This window comes from Phoxinus phoxinus (assembly GCF_949152265.1).
Source record: "Phoxinus phoxinus genome assembly, chromosome: 11".
NCBI lineage: Eukaryota > Metazoa > Chordata > Actinopteri > Cypriniformes > Leuciscidae > Phoxinus > Phoxinus phoxinus.
This window is the reverse complement of record NC_136886.1, coordinates 32,571,546-32,591,345: the sequence shown is the minus strand read 5'-3', so window position 1 is coordinate 32,591,345 and position 19,800 is coordinate 32,571,546. Positions and strand designations below refer to the sequence as shown.

General features: G+C 36.6%; 1 protein-coding gene across 2 annotated transcripts; it reads left to right on the top strand.

The window, feature by feature from the left end:
- Positions 1–953: 953 nt before the first annotated feature.
- Positions 954–11,270, top strand: ssb (small RNA binding exonuclease protection factor La). Of its 2 annotated transcripts, none has more exons than XM_079628588.1 (12): positions 954–1,156; positions 1,593–1,651; positions 1,736–1,839; positions 4,583–4,757; positions 4,969–5,076; positions 5,534–5,637; positions 5,750–5,821; positions 5,904–5,946; positions 9,116–9,253; positions 9,737–9,929; positions 10,026–10,154; positions 10,655–11,270. In XM_079628588.1, the coding sequence occupies exons 2-12, from the start codon at positions 1,595–1,597 to the stop codon at positions 10,753–10,755; spliced, it is 1,224 nt and encodes a 407-aa protein (XP_079484714.1). In that variant the 5' UTR covers positions 954–1,156; positions 1,593–1,594; the 3' UTR covers positions 10,756–11,270. The 2 variants fall into 2 exon arrangements, with proteins under 2 accessions (XP_079484714.1, XP_079484713.1); XM_079628587.1 differs by having other exon boundaries at positions 962–1,156; positions 1,590–1,651.
- Positions 11,271–19,800: the final 8,530 nt, after the last annotated feature.

Below are 19,800 nucleotides of genomic sequence, written 5' to 3'. Positions count from 1 at the left end.
TATAATTATAGGTTATATGAGGTGTTTTCTTGTGGCTTTTATTAAGGCGATACATTACACTCTAAAAAATGCTGGGATGTTTTAACCCAATTTTGGGTCAAATATGGACAAACCCAGCCATTGGGTTACATTTTTAAATTGCATTTTTGATCCAACGTTTGGGTTTGTCCATATTTGACCCAAATTTGGGTTAAAACAACCCAGCATTTTTTAGAGTGACAAAATAGCTGTTTTTTTCATGCATCTGTCAGTTTTGAGATTTTTGGCTTTTTGGTCTTTTTTTTCTCTTTTTTTTCAGACTAGTGTAAAGAAAACATCCAAAATACACTTGTAAGTGTATCTTTTTATAGCACTTTATCTATTTGCGTCTGTAGATTTCAATAACAGTACACACATCTTTAAAGGCCCTTTTCTCAAATGTTTTTTTTCTACTGAAATCTCCACACTTTCATTTCCAAACAAATGCCTTTACATTTTATTCTATTCTGAATGGTTTTACAGAAGGGTTTGTTCTTTGCCTGATTTTATACAACAATATATTCCTAAAAAGAGAAATTCAAAATCCCCTCTGTAAAAACCTTTGACTCTAATATCTAGAAAGAAAGAAAAATCTAGAAATGTATGCAAATTAGTGCATATTTGATTAGATGCTGCCTCATTAGCATATTTCAGAAAACGTGTAATACAAGTAATAAGAAATCATATCACTCTAAAAAATGCTGCGTTGTTTTAACCCAATTTTGGGTCAAATATGGACAAAAATGCAATTAAAAAATGTAACCCAATGACTGGGTTTTTCCATATTTGAACCAAAATTGGGTTAAAACAACCCAGCATTTTTTTTTAGTTATCACTCAACTGGGAAAGTATGGTGATATCTATTCGTTTTGTTGTTGTTTTTTCACCTTGCCTTAAAGATATATTATAAAAGACCAACAATGTTACCAACTAAAAAAAAATTTATACACAATGAATATTCTCGAACTGGAAAAGCTTGGAGATGAGTGTGTGTATTCCGTGTACTCAATTTCCCAATCTCCCCCAGTCTCTGCGTGACATCATAACTGCGCGACGCCATACTTGACCCACGGTCGGAATCGGATATCGTTTAGTGTGGCGTTTCATTGAGATCAAGCAGATTCAGAACGCAAGTAAAGTGAGTATGTCATTTTCTCTTGTTTTCCCTGATATTAAGAGTGTTGCGATGCTTCAGATCGCACCGAAAACATACAATTGACAGATTGAGCGACGTTTGTTCAGTATCATTCCGTGACATGTGGCGCGCGTGGCGTACATGATTCATAAACACTTATAACTGCTGTTGACTGAATTTATTAATATTATCCACACAGTGTATTTTAAGTGCTGTTAAACACTGGGTTTATAAACTTAAAGAGTCAACATTTCTATTAAAATAGAAACTGCATGTATGAGTTTTGCTGTACTCACACGTGGTTTGAAAATCATGTGCATGTACATTTTTCATGATAATATAGCTTGTGATGTAACTTTTTGATAGAATATGCAAAAAATAAATATGTGTTCAGATTTTTTGAACGTTTGCAAGAAAGTGTTGTTTATCATCCTAGCAGAGATGGCAGACAATCAGGAAATGTCTCCTCTGGAGAAGAAGGTGGCAGAACAGATTGAGGTGAGATAATCATAAGTATTTTATCTTTCCAAGCCGTCGTTCATGCCAGTGACATGAATAATCAATGTTTCTGTCTGTGTTTAGTACTATTTTGGTGACCACAATCTCCCCCGAGACAAGTTTCTGAAGGAGCAGATGCAGTTAGATGACGGCTGGGTCACTCTGGAGACAATGCTGAAATTTAATAGGTAATTGCAAAATAAATGCATATCTTGTTTCTGAATAAATCAAGTACACCTGGCTGCAGTCTGCAGAACAGGGCGGGGCTACACGTGTCACTCCGCCCCATGCCTACTCTGATTGGCTCGATCGTCTTTCATAGGGATTCATATGATTAAAAAATGTGGTTCAAATTTATATGAACTGGAAAAGCTGTGCAGTTTCACAAAGCTTTTAATGGAAGGAAGAAGAAAACATTAGCCTGTATCTCACAATGTTCTTAAAAATTGTTTTGCTAAATTAAAGGTAGGGTATGGGATTTGCAAAACGGCCGGCATATTTTGAAAATGCACAACTCAAATGGTCCTACCTTCTTTCCTTCAATGCTGGCCCTGACTCCACCCATTCAAAGAACATGGACGTATGCGCACGAGGGGGAGGGGGGTATCGTAGGACTGTTTGATTGACAAACTTACTGTCCAATGATTCTAGGTGGTCTTGGAAATGATTGGCTGGAGTTTTTCAAGTCCTGCCCGTTCCACAGATGATTAAATTTCTTAATTGGTAACACTTAACAATAAGGTTCATTAGTTAATATATTAACTAACATGAACTAACCATGAGCAATACACAGTGTTGGGGAGTAGTTAACTACAAGTAGCGACGCTACTAACTTAACTACATTTTTCAGTAGCTTGGCAGTAACTCAGTTGCTTTTTAAACAGTGTAACTTTTCCAGTAGCTAACTACATTTTGCAGCAAGTAGCGATGTAGCGCGAGCAAAAGCTACATTGCGTTTTGTCGAGCCTGCGCGAATCAGCGCGATGCCAGGATATTCTTCTTCTTTAAGAGTTGTGACGTTCGCGAACGAACCGATTCTTTTGAATGGCTCATAAACATGAACGATGGGAGCCGAGTCGCGGCTGGAGGGGAGCCGTTCTTTCTGTCGTTCCTTTTTTCCTATGCGTGTTTCACACAGATGCACACAAATTAGCTCCTCCGCGAGACAGAACAGTTATAGGGGGAGGGGCGCACCCAGCGCAGGGGTGTTGTGTGATGATAGTTGTGTTCCATTTTATTTATTCTAATTTTATCTACAGTATATATTTAAAACTTTAAATATTTTTTGTTTTCTATCAAAATGTTCTTGTGTGATAACAATGTTCTTGTGTGGAAGTGTTTGTAGTAAAAGCTGTTTTGCACAGAAATTCATTGCAGCCGGCTTTGTTTTTGATGTTTATTTGTGAGTAGGTATGAATAACATAGTCAACGTAGCTTTACACATACACACACTTTGGTAAATCCAAAATAGTGATGTCACTGTCTAAGCAGAGGGATGTTGTGCGACCCTATGGCCACACATGACAAATGAGGTAATAATCAATATTTCAGAATAATTCAAACTCAGATATTGGTGTGTGATATCTGAGTTTTAATTATTTGACTACAAATCTCACCTCATCATTCCTCCCAGTGATTATTTCCAGGCTAAACTGAGATGTCCCCAAGCTGGCTTCTTTAAACTGACTACTGGTAAAAAGAGCCAAAAACAGATCGCTAAGATCCGGATCCCCTCAAAGAGCCATTTTTTGCCATAACCGCCACCTGTTGTTTAATCACGCATCTTTCGGCTAACGGTTCACCGACGTACAGAAGTGGGTTGACACACCCATATTATCCATTCAGCTATTTGTAATATACGTTGTTCAAAAAAATCTAAAGTAGTTTCAATGTAGCTAGCTACTTTTTGATAGTAACTTGTAGTGTAGCTAACTACTTTTCCAAAAGGGTAGCTTGACTGTAGTTTAACTACTTTAACTTACGAGTAGCTTGTAGCTTGTCAAACTACAGTTTCAGAGTAGCTTCCCCAACACTGGCAATACATTTGTTACTGTATTTGTTAATCTTTGTTAACGTTAGTTAATAGAAATACAGCTGGTCATTGTTAGTTCACTGTGCATGAACTAATGTGCACAAGATTTTAATAAAGTATTAGTAAATGTTGAAATTAACATTAACGAAGATTAATAAATGCTATGTATACTGCAATTTATTATTAGTTCATGTTAACTAATGTAGTTAACTAACGAACCTTATTGTAAAGTGTTATCGCTTAATTTTCATATCAGTGCTTCTAACTCAGTGGCTGTAAGTGGGTTAGGAATAGGATTTCAAGTGATTTTGAAAAAATGGACAAAAAAGAGAATCACATACCCCACCTTTAAGCTGGTCTTTAGTCTAACATTGAAACAACGCCACAACATTTAACGCTATGATACTGTTTGTTCGTGTGTCGGTCAAAAACGATGTATTTATAATCCAGTTATTACATTTTTGAGCATGGACCTGAAAATTACATTTTCAACTTAAACTGTCGAAAATCTTGAACGGACAGAAGAACACAATAAACTTCATCATGCACAATAAATTAACTAATTGTTGTATGGTCTTATGGAGCCATGCGATAGGTTTGTTTGAGGAACAAAGTGAAGTTTAGCTCACAAATATCTTTCTCATTTGGATGTGTCGTGCACATTTTTGAAGGAACATTATGTTTTAGAGCTGCAATGGTGAGTTTAGTCAATATAATAGCTTGAATTTTGGTCTGTTTCTCACACAAAGCTTTCATACTGCTCTAGACAAATCAAAGTATAGTTCGCAAGTTGCATGAATGACTTTAATGAGAAAATAGCTACATGAAGATTCTTCAATGTGTCAGTCCATGTAACTTTGCTGCGGTTGTGTCCCATTTTTTTGTATTTGTCCTTACAGACTAAAGACTCTCACGTCAGAAGCGGCCTTCATTGTGGAGGCGCTAGAGAAATCTAAAAGTGGTCTGCTGGAGATCAGCGAGGACAAAACCAAAATAAGGCGAAACCCGACCAAACCTCTTCCAGAGAACAGTGAGGAATACAGGGACTCGCTCAAACACAAATCCATCTACATGGTGAGCGGATGGGAACAATGACATTAAGTCCTCTTTCTGCCTACCCGTGTTGCCTTTGCTCTAAAGCAAACAGCTTATAATAATATTTGAACATGTCTAGTCCTCTGTAAAACTGGGAGATGTTGTTTTGTCCTGTTTTTGAATCCTACAATAGGATACTATACCCACATGCTGCATTGTGTTGACTGAGGTTAATGTTTAAATTCAACAGAAAGGTTTTCCTCTTGAAACTACACTGGATGAGGTGAAAGAGTGGCTCGCTGATAAAGGAACAGTCGAGAACATCTACATGAGGAAAGGAGCCCTGAAGACTTTCAAAGTAAGGGGTTTAAGAAAGTCCAAGTTCTCTTAAAGCCGGCGTGAAACGGAAGTTGTGATTGTCTTTTTTTCCCCAATTATGAGGAATATCTGAGTGATATGGCTTATCAATTAAGGAAAAATGTAGTTTTAGGGCATTTCGGTTAGTTTAGGCATATGAAGACGCTCGGATCCACACAGGACAGTTTTACTCACATGTGACTTGCATAAACACATTTCAGTACTTTTTGAAATGTTGCCTTGTGAAAGTGAACCTAGCCGAGAATAAAATGTAACATTGTAACAAATTAAGTTACTGGTTTGGAACAAAGCAAACAATCTACAGATCTTATAAGACCTTAAATAAGACCTTATTTATTAACAACATTGGGTAGATCAAATTTTAATATATGAAAACTGTAGCTATGTGCTGTTTACCTTATCAAAACTGAGCTCTATACTGTTGCTGTCGTCCGCAGGGATCAATCTTTGCGGTTCTAGAATCTGAAGAGGCTGCCAAAGCTTTTGTCGAACGTGCCGACGTTAAAGTGTACAAAGAGAACGAGATGATCGTTATGATGAAGTAAGTGCTTTTGCAGTTTAGTTCCCCATTTAGCATTGCATGTTTACCTAGTAACTGAATGGCATTGAATATATTGGTGTAAGAGGTGTTAACCTTTGACCTCTGTCTGTAGAGAGGCCTACTTTACTAAAAAGATGTCAGAGAGGAAGCAAAATCGCGTGGAAGCAAAAGCTAAAGCAAAAACGTAATGCACAGCACTACATATTTTCTACTAAAAAGTGATATGAGATCTCAAATGTTATAATTGGTAAATCTGTGCATTTCAGTGATAAGGAGGACAAGCAGAAACAAGCTGAAGAAGAAGAGCTGGTGAGTTTCATGCAGAAACAAAAATAAAACATGTTCTCAGATGTGTTTGTGTTAAAGTGGTCCTATTAAGCTTTTTTACATTTTCAAGGCATCACCTTTATTTATACTGCGCTTTATACAATACAGATTGTTTCAAAGCAGCCTCACAGTGATAAACAGGAAATTAATGATTCGGTGATGCAAACAAAATTCAATTCTGCTTTAAAGCAGCTCTAAAAAGACAATAGTAAACAGTTATTATTCAGTTAAAATCAGTTCAGTGATGATTCATTTCGGTTCAATAACTGTGTAAAGTACATCAATTCATCGTCCAGTTCTCATACAATGGTGTCAGTACAGTCAGATTAATAATATTGTTGAATCTTAAGTGTCCCCAACTAAGCAAGCCAGAGGCGACAGTGGCATGGAACCCAAACTCCATTAGGTGACAGAAATGGAGAAAAAAAACCTTGGGAGAAACCAGGCTTAGTCGGGGGGCCCATTCTCCTCTGGCCAACCAAAGAACACGGTGTGTTTATAATTCAGGCTGCAAGTCAGATTGTGGATCGGAAGCTTTCAAAATATTTCATCCAGTTCCTTCTGCTTGAAGATCGGTTTCATCATGCTGGTATGGAGCCGACGCTGGCCATAGGGGTCTGTGCGGAGGACTTGTCTGGTTCTTGGGGTCTTTGCTGAGGATCTGTGCTGATGGCTGTCATATCAACAAGGTCTTCACAAGGAATTGTTCTAGTAGACACGGTCTCTGCTGGCATTCAGCGCTGCGATACTTCCTGGTTCTAGTAAGAACTCTAGCTGTTGCGTTTTGGACCAGCTGGAGTTTGTTTGTTAGGCGTGCAGGGCAACCACCCAGTAGAGGTTGCACAACTACTGATTTCTGCAAGTCGATTTCTTATCAAAACTATACCCGAGTTACTCTACTACTCGTGGTTCATGCTACTGTAAATGAAAAGACATGAAATAGTTCTTATCAATAAATATTTATTAATTCATACCTAATGCAACAATTACATAAGTAAACTCAAAACATTATAGCATTACATGTTTTAATTTTCATTTAACAGAGTAAAGCCAAATAAATTGCCGTTCTTGCCTTTCATTTCAGACGCAATGTCTGCTTTTAGGGGCCATTCACATATTGCGTGTTGCACACTCAAGTTCGTTATTTAAAATGTAGGCGCGCGGCAAGTGCACTCACAATGCATGGTTTTCCAGGCACCGATGCGAGATGAAATTATGAAATCGCATCGAAAACCATGCATTATGAGCGCACTTGCCGCATGCCTACATTTGAAATAACGAACTTGAGCGCGCAAAAGACGCGATATGAAAACATCTCAACTTTTCAGAATGCCGCAAGCGCTCCGCATGTCATGTGACAAAGACAGAGCAAACAGCTGATCATAGCTGTACAGGGCGGGTTTTTATTTCTCATCTCCATAAATATATATAGTAGTAAAGCTAATGCAAGGGCTAGAAATCAATTAATCCTTTGCTGATACTACTTGGCAACGACAGACGCCACGGGCGCGCAAGCACTTGTGGAAAGGATGAGAAAGCGGCAAACCCGCGCTTTCCACATGTGAACAGCCCTTTACAGAGTTGGCAAATTATATTTTTGTCATCCTTGATGAAATACTTCCTCACATCTGATGTGTGGTGTCTGTTGGTGACGTTCGCCATTTCTAATTAATTTATGGTTAATGCACGCTTGAGTAGTCGATTGCATTCCGATAGCGCGGACTAGTGGTTGAAGTAGCCGATCTCTCGACTAGTCTATGCAAGCCCTACTACCCAGTAGAGCATTACAATAATCTAACCCTGAGGTCATGAACGCATTAACTAATTTTTCTGCATTTGTTATTGAGAGAATATGTTGTAATTTAGATATATTTTTAAGATGGTTTTACAGATGCTAGAAACGTGCCTTTCAAATAAAAGATTGGTATGAAAGACCACACCCAGGTTCCTAACTGACGACGAAGACTTGACAGAGCAGCCATCAAGTGTTAGACAGTGTTCTAGGTTATTACATACAAAGGTTATTGTCCAATAATTAACCTGTTTTTTTTTTTCAGAATTTTGTAGGAAATTACTAGTCATCCAATTTTTTATATCAACTATGCATTCCGTTATTTTGTGAATTGGTATGTTTCGCTAGGGCGTGAAGAAATATAAAGCTGAGTATCATCAGTGTAACAGTGAAAGTGAACACCATGCTTCCTAATAATATCGCCAAGGGTAGCATGAACAGGATGAAAGGCAACGGTCCTAGTACTGAGCCTTGAGGTACTCATGACACCTCTTAATTTACTGCTACAAACAGATAACATTCGGATAAATATGATTTGAACATGCCAATGCACTTCCACTAATGCCAACATTATGTGTTGCTATTCTAAATAATGTTGTGGTTGATGGAATCAAATGCAGCACTAGGATCCAGTCGCACTAATAGAAAGACACAGCCTTGATCGAATAAGAACAAATAATTTGTAACTCTAATAAGAGCTGTCTCCGTACTATGATACGGTCTAAATCCTGACTTGAAATCCTCACAGATACCATTTCTTTCTAAGAAGGAACATAGTTTAGAGGTCACTGCCTTTTCCAGTATTTTTGACAGATAAGGGTGATTCGGCATCGTCTGTTCTCTAGGATCAAGTTGTGTTTTTTAATGAGAGGTTTAATATGTCCAGCTTAAAAGTTTTTGGTATGTATTCTAATGGCAATGATAAATTAATAATCTTAAGAAGAGGCTCTATGACTGCTGGAAGCATCTCTTTCAGTAGCGTAGTTGGTATAGGGTTTAACAAGTTAAGACAATTCTTCCACTCCTATAGAAAAAAATGAATGGATTTTTATTTTTTTATTTAGTGTGTAATGTTGAAAGTCGTGGTTGTGGTAATGTTGAAAGGCGGTGACATTTCCAAAACACACTAGAAGCGGGTGACCAATCACAACACACTGGTGCAGCCAACCAATCACAGCTTGTTGTGCTTTTCTTCAATTTTTCTTCTTTTGCTAAAATGTCAAATATGTTAAAAAAAAAAAAAAAAAATTATATTTCAAGCATAAAAAAACATTTTAGTAGACCCCAAAAAGAAAATCAAGACTTTAATAAAGTTCATAATAGGTCCCCTTTAATAATATCACTCTTCTGTCAACCTAGAAATCCCTGAATGATCAGAAAGGCTGTCTGCTGAAGTTCTCCGGTGAATTGGGTCAGACCTCGAGAGAAGATTTTCATACGGTCTTTTCTGATCATGCCCAGATTAAATGGATTGATTTCACCAGAGGAGCAAAAGAGGTGAGAACAGAGAGTGCTTCACATATAATGACAAAATCATATAAAGAAAGTACAGGTGAAAAATTAGAATATCGTGCAAAAGTTCATTTATTTCAGTAATTCAACTTAAAAGGTGAAACTAATATATTATATAGACTCATTACATGCAAAGTGAGATATTTCAATCCTTTATTTGTTATAATTTTGATGATTATGGCTTACAGCTTATGAAAACCTTTTCACAATATTCTAATTTTGAATTTGGGGTTTTCATAAGCTGTAAGCAATAATCATCAAAATTATAACAAATAAAGGCTTAAAATATATCTCACTTTGCATGTAATGATTCTATATAATATATTAGTTTCACCTTTTAAGTTGAATTACTGAAATAAATGAACTTTTGCACGATATTAAAATTTTTGGAGTTTCACCTGTAAATAATTTGATTAATACCTTAAAGGATGTCTTCCATTAATTTAGTCTTTTTGATCTCCTTCTCAGGGCACCATCCTGTTCCACTCAAATGCCAAGGATGCCCTGCAGAAAGTCCGCGAGGCTAAGGGAGGGGAGGATCCGAAGGTTAAAGATCATGTTGTTCAGTGGGAGATACTTGAGGGAGACACCGAGATGGAGATGCTGAAGAAAATCATTGAGGATCAGCAGGAGTCCATGAACAGACGCAAACAAGGCAGAGGTAATTCGCAGGACACAGTAAAGATGTATTTGAACCCATACGATCTCACTTTTTAAAACATTTGCACTTGTTCCACGCCGTATCCTATAATTGCAGGAGGTCACAGGGGTCGCGGAAGAGGCAGGGGAGGCCGCAGAGACCGAGGAGGAGACCGAGGAGGAAGAGAACAGACCCAGTTCAGGGGAAAGAAGACCAAGTTTGATAGTGATGAAGAGGGAGATGAAGGTAAATTGATGTCACATATGTGGGTGTTTTATTTTTAATAATATAAAATAATATAATCTATTTGGTTTAAATATAATTTCATTATATTATTATTATTATAGTGTTTTATTTATTTCTGCAATAATATATATATATATTTTAAAACATTTAGAGGTGTTATTATATTCTATACTTAAGAAAAAATGTTTTCCTTGTCAAATTTACTTTAATAATAATTCATCTTATTTTGCAACAAAATAGAAGTTAATTTAAATAATTACCACTCTGTTCTGTAGACAACACTAAAGATGTTATACGTAATTGTTGACTTTCCCTTCATGCAGTGGATTTGCATGGCATTTTTGTTTGTTTTTGTTTCTAGCACAACTATTTTATTAAGAAGCTAGTTTTTTTTCCATCACCCACAGACTGGTCAAGTGTTGAGTAAATAAATGCTGAGTTTACTTTAAGTTTGGCTTTAGTCATATGAAAACATAAATGTGTTTTTTCCCCTTCAACAGAACCCGCCAGTCCAAAGACCTCCAAGAGACCTCTTGATTCGAATGGGCAAGATAATGGAGCACCGGTTTCCAAACAAGCAAAAAGCGAGAATGGTTCTTAAGGGCAAAGAGCCGTGGCCTTAATTTTGTACTGTAGATGTTCCCTAAATTCAAGAGATCTGGAAAATGCATTCTCAGACTACTTCCTGTGTCAAAGGCTAAAAGCTACGCAAAAGCTTTACGCCACACTTTACCCCTAAACTCGTCATGAAAAAGGCGTCATGCATCAAATTCTTATGGAATTTGTTTTCTTTGAACAAACATCCTGGATCCCGTTTATTTATTTGCCATATACACACTTATGATTGTTGGTATGATTTAAGATCTCATATGCAGCTTTATAAATGTGCTGTTTTCAAAATCTGTTCAGCTTTGTGTTCTTTCATTCCTAGAGCGGTGACAGTCTGATTACTCTGTACCGGTTAGTTTTTCAGCTTTATCAAGGAGCTGATTATTGGTTCTGACAGCATTTGTATGCAATACTGTATTATTTTTTAGAAATGTTTGAGGCCTACAAGTAAACTTGTAAGGGATTTGGAAATATCTGAATTTTTAGTCTTAATCCATTTTTTTTTTTTTCATTAACGAAAACCTATTTTCCGCCTGTTAAAAATATTCTTTAATTTCGTCACTTGCACAAACGTAGCACGATATGTGTGTGAAATCCTTATTTCTTTTTCTTTGTTGCTGTAAAGTTGCTTCAAGTGGTTACAGAGGCATGTAGGTCCGGAGAGTTTTCATTAAGAGTACTTAATTTTGACTGAGATTTTTTTTAACTCACATTTTGTTTATCACAGCAACGGAAACATGTCTCTTAATCTAAAGTGCTGTTTTAGATGCTATGCTTCATATTTACCCCTTCAGGGCTTCAACAAGCACTCATTGTTCTGTTTTTTTCCCTTGTTTTTTTACTGTATCTCATGTGTTAAGATGAATATTACACACATTTAGAATTTCAATAAAGATCTTGAAAATCAAAACTAATTTTTGCTTTTAAGTTTTACCTGGAAAATGGACACTATTGATGCAGTAGCTAGTAGGGCTGGGTTAAAAATATCGATTTCTCTATTTTAATCACTCATCAAATCGAACTTAAAAAAAAAAAAAAAGCTGTGTAGGGTCCAATAAATCACAATAAGATTTGTACTTTGTTACTTTACTCTGCTTTCAAATTGTGTGTGTGTGTGTGAGAGAGAAATTCAAACAATAAGTAACGCTTTGGCGCTCTTTAATGTCACCTGACGGGAACCGATCATCTTGTCGGCTTTCCTGCTGCCATTTACAGCACGGAATAAACTGAATGAACATTGGAAGGTATGTTGAAATGAAAAACTTACTGAAATCCTTATTCTCATTTTGCTCAATAAGTATTAAGACGTCAACAAACCGCTTGTTAACTTTAGCCCCTTTTCACAGAGCAATCCCGTAAAGATGGGGCTAGTAGGCCTAATGTTACTTGTCATTTACCTCAGAAAATTCATTCAATGTCCATAAACTCGCTAGTTAGCTAAAACAATTAACTCCAGAGAGGAGCATCTTGCTGAATTTTAGTAGAAACATTGTCATTACAAAAAAATATAACATTATTATAAAAACTTGTGTAATTTAAATCCATGCAAATAGCCTATACACATAATTTGATTTAACCTTTAATATTATAGTAAGTAGCTACCAAATGCAGTTCCCTTTTTGTGAATCAAAATCGACGTCCACTAGCTTTATTCAATGCAACAGAGACTCCGTTACCCGGATTTTGTTGCAAATATATGGTGCATGTATCCTTCAAGTATTACGATATGCATGTAAAGTAATTTTAAAACTCAATTTCCTTTTTATTTGCATATCATCATTGTTTCAGCGTCGTTTTTAAAATAATGTCAACCTGCTCTTTTACTTTATTATGACCTCCATACGACTTTACATGGTAAATTGAAGTTTTGTAAGGGAGTAAGTGTGAAGCTCAATGTCTTTTAGAGGTTAGATTTTCATTAAAAATTGTATTGTGATACCAGCTTACAACCAGCAGGGGGCGTGATGACTCCTTTAGTGTCCAGCACTGCAGTTTGTGCATGCTAAATTCAGGGTTTGCTTTGCTTAGAGGTGGTTGTGCCCTTTAACGTTTTGCTTTTGAGTGAGAATGCCAATTCTTCTGTCTGTCTTGTCCCTTTGGCGCAGTCTTGTCACTGTTGAGAAAATTGGTGTTGATCCTCAGCTTCAGCGCATTGCAGTTTCTTGAGCTCGTCTACTATGGTATGTGAGACTCATTTGTTGAGCTTTCTGTTTGAGCAACCTCATATTGTTTGGTCAATATAGATGTTCATTTCACTGTGAAAACCAGTGCGAAAGTCAAGAATATCATAGGCTTCGGCCAGCAAGAAACCACCCGCAAATACATAACGCACTAAAACTGCATAACAATGCTTTAGCAACCAACTTCAGCTGGGGGAAAAGACTTGCTTGTTGGTCTTAGCTAGTTTAAGCTGATCTTCCAGCATGGCCAAGTCATTCTTTAGCTGGTTTAGCTGGTCGGCCAGCTGACAAATCTTCTAAAACCAGCAAACCAGTTCAGGCTTTTTGCATTTAAAAAAAAAATTTTTTACCCATGGAATCACTCTAATAACATGGCGATTACATGTGCAAACATCACTCATATATGTTAAAAATTATTTTCTGATGATTTTCCTCTGGAATGTCCTATAATATTGTAACTATTTTTTCTGTTTTTTTTTTCCTTTTCCCCCATTTTTGATGTCATTTGACATCGAGCAGCTTACAGTATTCATTTGACACACACACACACACAGGTCTTCATGCATCGGCGCGGTCTATTGTCAGCCTTGTTTTGCATGCACACGCAGTCGTCAGCATGTCAATGAGTGTCCCTGGTGTCTTTCAGTGTCTGCAGCACCTGAAAGTCAAACATTTGACGGTGACACCAAAACCGCTGCTATTCAAGCCACATAAAGCATGTCCTGTGTGATGAATGCGAATGGGTTTATGATCGCTTACAGAGATACCACCGTAACGTGACATGAATTGTTTGTTAACAAATGGGTTGTTGTTTGTCATAACACACAATTCAACATCTTCAATGCATCAGTTGGAGTTTCGCAGCACATGTTGAAGTCAGGTAGATATATTCTTCAAGCTATCAAGTGGCTGGATGGATATCATGTATTATACAGTAGTGGCCAAAAGTGATGTGGGGAAATTTACATCTTCGCACATCAGAAGTTAGACGCGTTCCTGCCTGGGTCAACATATTTTGTTGATCTTGGAACATCATTCCTGTAATCCTAACCTACTCCTAAACCTAATAACTTATCCCTAATATCAGAAGGAAATTATAGGTGAATAACACTGATATTGAAGCACCTAACCCAGCCTAAACTTGGCATAAACCAAGATTGGTTGATAAAGATGTTGATCCAGGAACATGATGCACTTGGTGACATCCTTACCTTTTATTCAGATATTATAAAAATTTTGTGTAATTGTGCCTTGGAGCTTAGTTTTCAATAATAATGAAACATGCCAAATGTGAGGACATCTTTTCTGGCAAGGCTGTCATACAAAGAAATTATGAACACATGCTAAAACAAGAGAGAACCAATAAAATATTAATTTAGTTTGTCGCCAATTTTCCTGTGAGCTTTTTGTTTTTCTATGCATTTTATTTTTTATTTTTTGCATGGTAATATAAAACCTGTAGCTGTAGTTTGCCTTTTTTTGTCAAATCATTCTGTCAGATAAATAACCAAGTTTAGCGTTTTGTTCTTCCCTCATATTTAAAAAAATATTAAACGTTTTCCTCATGTTTTGATTTTTTTTTAATCAAACTTGTTGTGTTATTATAAAAAAAACAAATATCGGTTACACTTTATTTTTTTTATATATCCTGAAAATTTATTTGAGCATAGTAAAGGCTTACTTGAGGATAAGTAAATTATTTGATTTATCCTGATATTGAAAATATTGAAAAAATATTAAAAGTTTTCACATTATTTTGATGTTTTAATCAAACTTATAGGTTTACTGTTAAAAACAATTATCGAAAGGTCCACTTTAGTGATTCTACTGACTATAAGTAACTTTGCAACAACATGTCAGCTAACGCTCATTAGAGTATTACTAGTCTGGCTGTTAGGTTTGACTTCTAGAATAGTTTTTATCCAGAAAAGTTACATTTTTAGATAGGTCAACAGTGACCATTTTAGCCAACGCCTTAATTTTAAATCAGTTTGCATGTACTTCCTGGTTTGAAGGCCTAACAAACCGTCTTAAAGGGAGGCTGCAAATTATAAATAATACATTAATAAGAGTAATTCTGAACCTGGGCCCTAGGTCTCATATAGGGTAGGGTGAGCTCAACTGGCTCCCTGTTGAGTCTCGTGTTATTATGTCAAGGCTGACCATGACCCATCAAATATTGTTTGGCAATGTCCCAAATTTTTTGTTGTGTCTTATTACTAAGGTAAAGGACACACACAATATCAACACTCGTGGCAGCATATCAGACCTTTGTCCTTATACATTTAAGACCGTGTTAGGGAAATGAACCTTTGCCTATATAGGGGCAGTTCAGTGGAACAAGTTAGACCGGCAAATTAAAGTTATTTCCAGCATGAACTCTTTTAAAAAGAGACTCAAGGCCTGGTTAGAGAGGATAGCGGAATGAGGGATGCCTTTTTTGTTTCATGTAAAGCCTTCTTGATACAATTAAATAAATCAAATCAAATAATAAAGTGATATTTAGCAGTCTACTAATACTCTAATGAGAGTTAGTTGACATGTAGTTGCAAAGTTACATAGTCAGTAGAAAGTCTAAAGTGGACTATCGAAATAAAGTGTTAGTATCCACTTGACTTTTGGCCATTACATGTGTTGTAATGACCTTTTTGCATGTAAGCAACCTTGCTTCACACTGATGGAAACTGTCACGTCACTCTGTCCCAGCATGCACTCTGCTGATGGACACCCATTGTTACATGTCCTTGAAAAGTGCAGGAGTGTAACGTTGACGGGCAGCTCATCGCGCTGGTCAATACCTGAGCAATCAGGGCTTTAGGAAGAGAATCTGTGGGTGGCGAGGGCTTTCAGAGATGAATGGACAGGGAGAGATCAGCCGGATAACGGAGGTTTAATTCCAGCACCAGTGCATTATGTGCAGCCGTTAGTTGTGTTTTAAGTTGATATAGTGTTGTAGAGGTTAGATGAACAGAACCCATGTGTGTTGCGCGCAAGAAATGGGCAATGTCCTCTATTCAAGGTCATGGTAAAATGTGCAGTTGATGAATGCTGGATGTGTATATTCTGAGTGAGATGTAGTTTGACATAAGACGTACAAGGGCAGCGAATCAAATTGGGGTTCTTTCTCCCTTAGGCTGTCTTGACACCGCAGTGACAAGATGATTAATTTCTATATTTAGTCCTGTCCAGAAACAAAAGTCATGCTATGATCTCTACTTGGTGTGCAAGGCTTGAGAGATGTGAGCGGTATCTTTTGATTACTAAGCAAGCGATGTCTTCAAATCCTATTATCTCCATCCTTTTATTTAAAGGACAATGTTCGAAATGTAAATAAGTGGCTTTAACATTTTTAACTTTTATGAATTCTGTGCATAGATGTGACCCTGGACCACAAAACCAGTCACATGGGTCATTTTTTATTGAAATTGAGATTTATACATCATATGAAAGCTGAATAAATAAGCTTTCCATTGATGTATCGTGTGTAGGACAATATTCGGTCGAGATACAACTATTTGAAACTCTGGAATCTGAGGTTAAAAAAATCTAAACATTGAGAAAATCTCCTTTAAAGTTGTGCATTTATGTTCACGATTGTGCTGCATTCACTCACAAAAACACCCGCCCCCTCTCAGAAAATACATACAACTGACATTACTGAGCTATATGCGTTTAAAAGTAGCCTATTAAAATGGCACAATGGCATTGCTCAGTTCAACGTGTTGGGAAATCGGGCATTTTGGATCAACCAAAATTTTCATTTTGGATCAACCCGCGCATCACTGGTAGGGACGCACCGATATGATAATTTTGGCCGATACCGATAATTCTGTATATTTGAAAGCTGATAACCGATATATTGGCCGATAAATCTAAATCCAAATTTTTATATCATTTTTGAGAGCCTGATTACAAAAAACAAAATTCTCACAATTAAAAGCTATGACCCAAACACACAATTTTAATGTTCTCATTATAATTTTATGTAACCTATATGACAGTGCTTCCAATCATATTCAAAACCCTCATGTTGAACAGTGCGGATCTGAAGTGTCTCAGCTGAAGGAAATAATCTACTATTCATTTGCTTTAATATATCGACCACATTTTTTTTATCAGGCTGATAACATCAAAAATGAACATATATCGGCTAGGGGTGGGGAAAAAATCGATTCTTAGATGCATCGCGATGCGGATGTGGACGATTTTGAATCGATTCACAAATGCCAAAAATCGATTTTCAAAAAAACAAAAAAACACATTTTTTTTAATTTTTTTTTTAAATCGATAATAATGTAATATTGACGGAACGCAAAAGACGGAACTCTGAAGCGTGGAAACTAGGGGTGGAGCCGAACCCGAATACGGTATTCGGAAAGGCACAAATAACGTGTTTTTTACAAATACTTATTTCGAACAAATACTTTAAAAAATATTTGTATTCGGGAACAAAAAAAACTTTATTTCAAAAAGCTGCGTTTCCTCGTGAGCCCGCAGTGCATGTCCGGATGAGTGAGTGAGTGACGGACACAGGCTGGTCCACACAGCAACAGAGAGCGCTCGGCTCAGCGAAAAAACACTTAACTCCATCACTATTTTTGTTGAATAGATGTTTGTACCTTAACTGGGTTCCTGAGGCAGTTTATAACTTTCGAGAAGCGATCGGGAGATTATTCCATTACGCTGCATTATTGACGTCTGCAGTCGGTGCTCTCATGTTCGCTCTGTTTACGTATAGTAGCTGTTTACGTAGCTGTTTAGCGCGGTAATTTAGGCTGTTGACAGAGTGACGTTACCTTTCGGTTAAAAAGGTTAAAAATGCTTGTGTAGTTTTGTCGAATTGTATGCACGTGTGGGGGTTATATGGTACGTAAGTTACTCAAGATGTACTGTAGGCTGTATGCTTCATAATGTTCACAATGGTATTTTATTAGTTGTTGGTTTAACCATGGATGAGGTAATGACTGTTATGTTATTTTCTTTTCAATGACATTCCTTGTTTCATTGCTGGATTTATGGAAAAACATCAACCAATATTGCATATCCATAATTATTATAATGGATATAATTAAAGAATACTTACACATAACGTAAATTAGAAGTGTAACGCAATTTTTTTTTTTTACGATTACGATTTTTACGCCTATTTTGAATTTTACTCGAATACAAATACTTTTCCCCCCTCAACAAATACAAATACAGATACAAATAGCGGCTGCTTTGCACACTCCTAGTGGAAACAATATTGTCAAATCTTCCACCTTGCTCGGAAAGGGCAAAGCGCATTACACAATCAATCGCAACTTTTATTGCCAAGGATTTGCGTCCAGTCGTTGAGAACCAGGGCTTTCGCGCTATGTTGCACACTTTGGAGCCGAGATACAACGTCCCATCTCGGAGATATTTTACAGACACAGCGATCCCCACACTCTACAACAAGACCAAAACTGAAGTCATGGAATCACTGAAGCAAGCGGGTAGGATAGCTGTAACATGTGATGCGTGGACATCCGTATTTTATGTTAATAGAGATTCAGAATATGTTGAAGTTTGTTATAATTTGTTATTGTTGTGATTTTTACTGTAGTGAATTTACTGTTGTGAAATGGAAAATCAATAATCGCTAATCGAGAATCGTTAATAATCGGAAATCGACTGTAATCGAATCGGGACTTCAATAATCGTAATCGAATCGAATCGGGAAATCAGACAGATTAACCACCCCTAACATCGGCCGATACTGATATATCGTGCATCCCTAATTACTGGTGCTTGCCTCATACTTGGGGTTGAAGATTTGATAAAACCCCTAAACTTAAGTAGCATTTTTGCTATATGGATATGAATGACTCCTCAAATTGTGATGTTTAAGAAGCGATCTGAATTATGATTTTCTTCTGGCTGAGGGTAAAACAAGAGAATGAAATCCTGTAAGTAAACTCAAGCTATTATCTGGAGACCTAGCAACATTTTTGCATAGGAAAATATTAAAATCTGGTTAATTCTGTAGACCTGTTTGGCTCTAATATACTACAGCCATATCAGTATATGATGACATATGTATCTGTGAGAAAGTAATTAGTATCTGGTTGCTTGTCCTCTGTACCTGCCACTAATTAAATAGATGATTAACTTTAACAAATTAGCCAAACATTGCTTACCTACCTGTCATAGCGGATGGATTGATTGATGGATTTTCTAATAAATTCCAGGAAATGTAAACTAAACTGCAGTCTGATTCCTCTCCTCCGCTTATGAACAATGACAGATTAAACTAGCCTAAGACACTTGGTTTTCTAGTCTGACCACACCTAGTCTAGTCTTAAACACGTGGCTTAACTGGTCAAGCTAGTCCATGGATGAAGCGGTCACAACATGATAATGCATTTAGAAAATAGATAAGGTGAATTTCATTCGTTTTTTGTGTGTTTGCGGTTATTAACCAAGAGTGAGAATTGAAAGTTTTTTTTTGAAGTTTTAAGTTCTTTCTGAAATACAAAAAAGAAATATTTCTAAACTGAATCCTATGTCCTTTGTAATTATTTCTTTGGATTTGAGTTGATTTTACAGGTGAAACTCGAAAAATTTGAATATGGTGCAAAAGTTCATTTATTTCAGTAATTCAACTTAAAAGGTGAAACTAATATATTATATAGACTCATTACATGCAAAGTGAGATATTTCAAGCCTTTATTTGTTATAATTTTGATGATTATGGTTTACAGATTATTAAAACCTTTTCACAATATTCTAATTTTGAATTTGGGGTTTTCATAAACTGTAAGCCATAATCATCAAAATTATAACAAATAAAGGCTTGAAATATCTCACTTTGCATGTAATGAGTCTATATAATA

Excerpts from the sequence above, each read along its gene's own strand:
- ssb (XM_079628588.1), top strand. The coding sequence starts at position 1,595 with ATGGCAGACAATCAGGAAATGTCTCCTCTGGAGAAGAAGGTGGCAGAA. Across the intron at positions 5,638-5,749 it reads GAGATGATCGTTATGATGAA|AGAGGCCTACTTTACTAAAA; the intron begins GTAAGTGCTTTT and ends CTCTGTCTGTAG. Across the intron at positions 5,947-9,115 it reads AAGCTGAAGAAGAAGAGCTG|AAATCCCTGAATGATCAGAA; the intron begins GTGAGTTTCATG and ends CTGTCAACCTAG.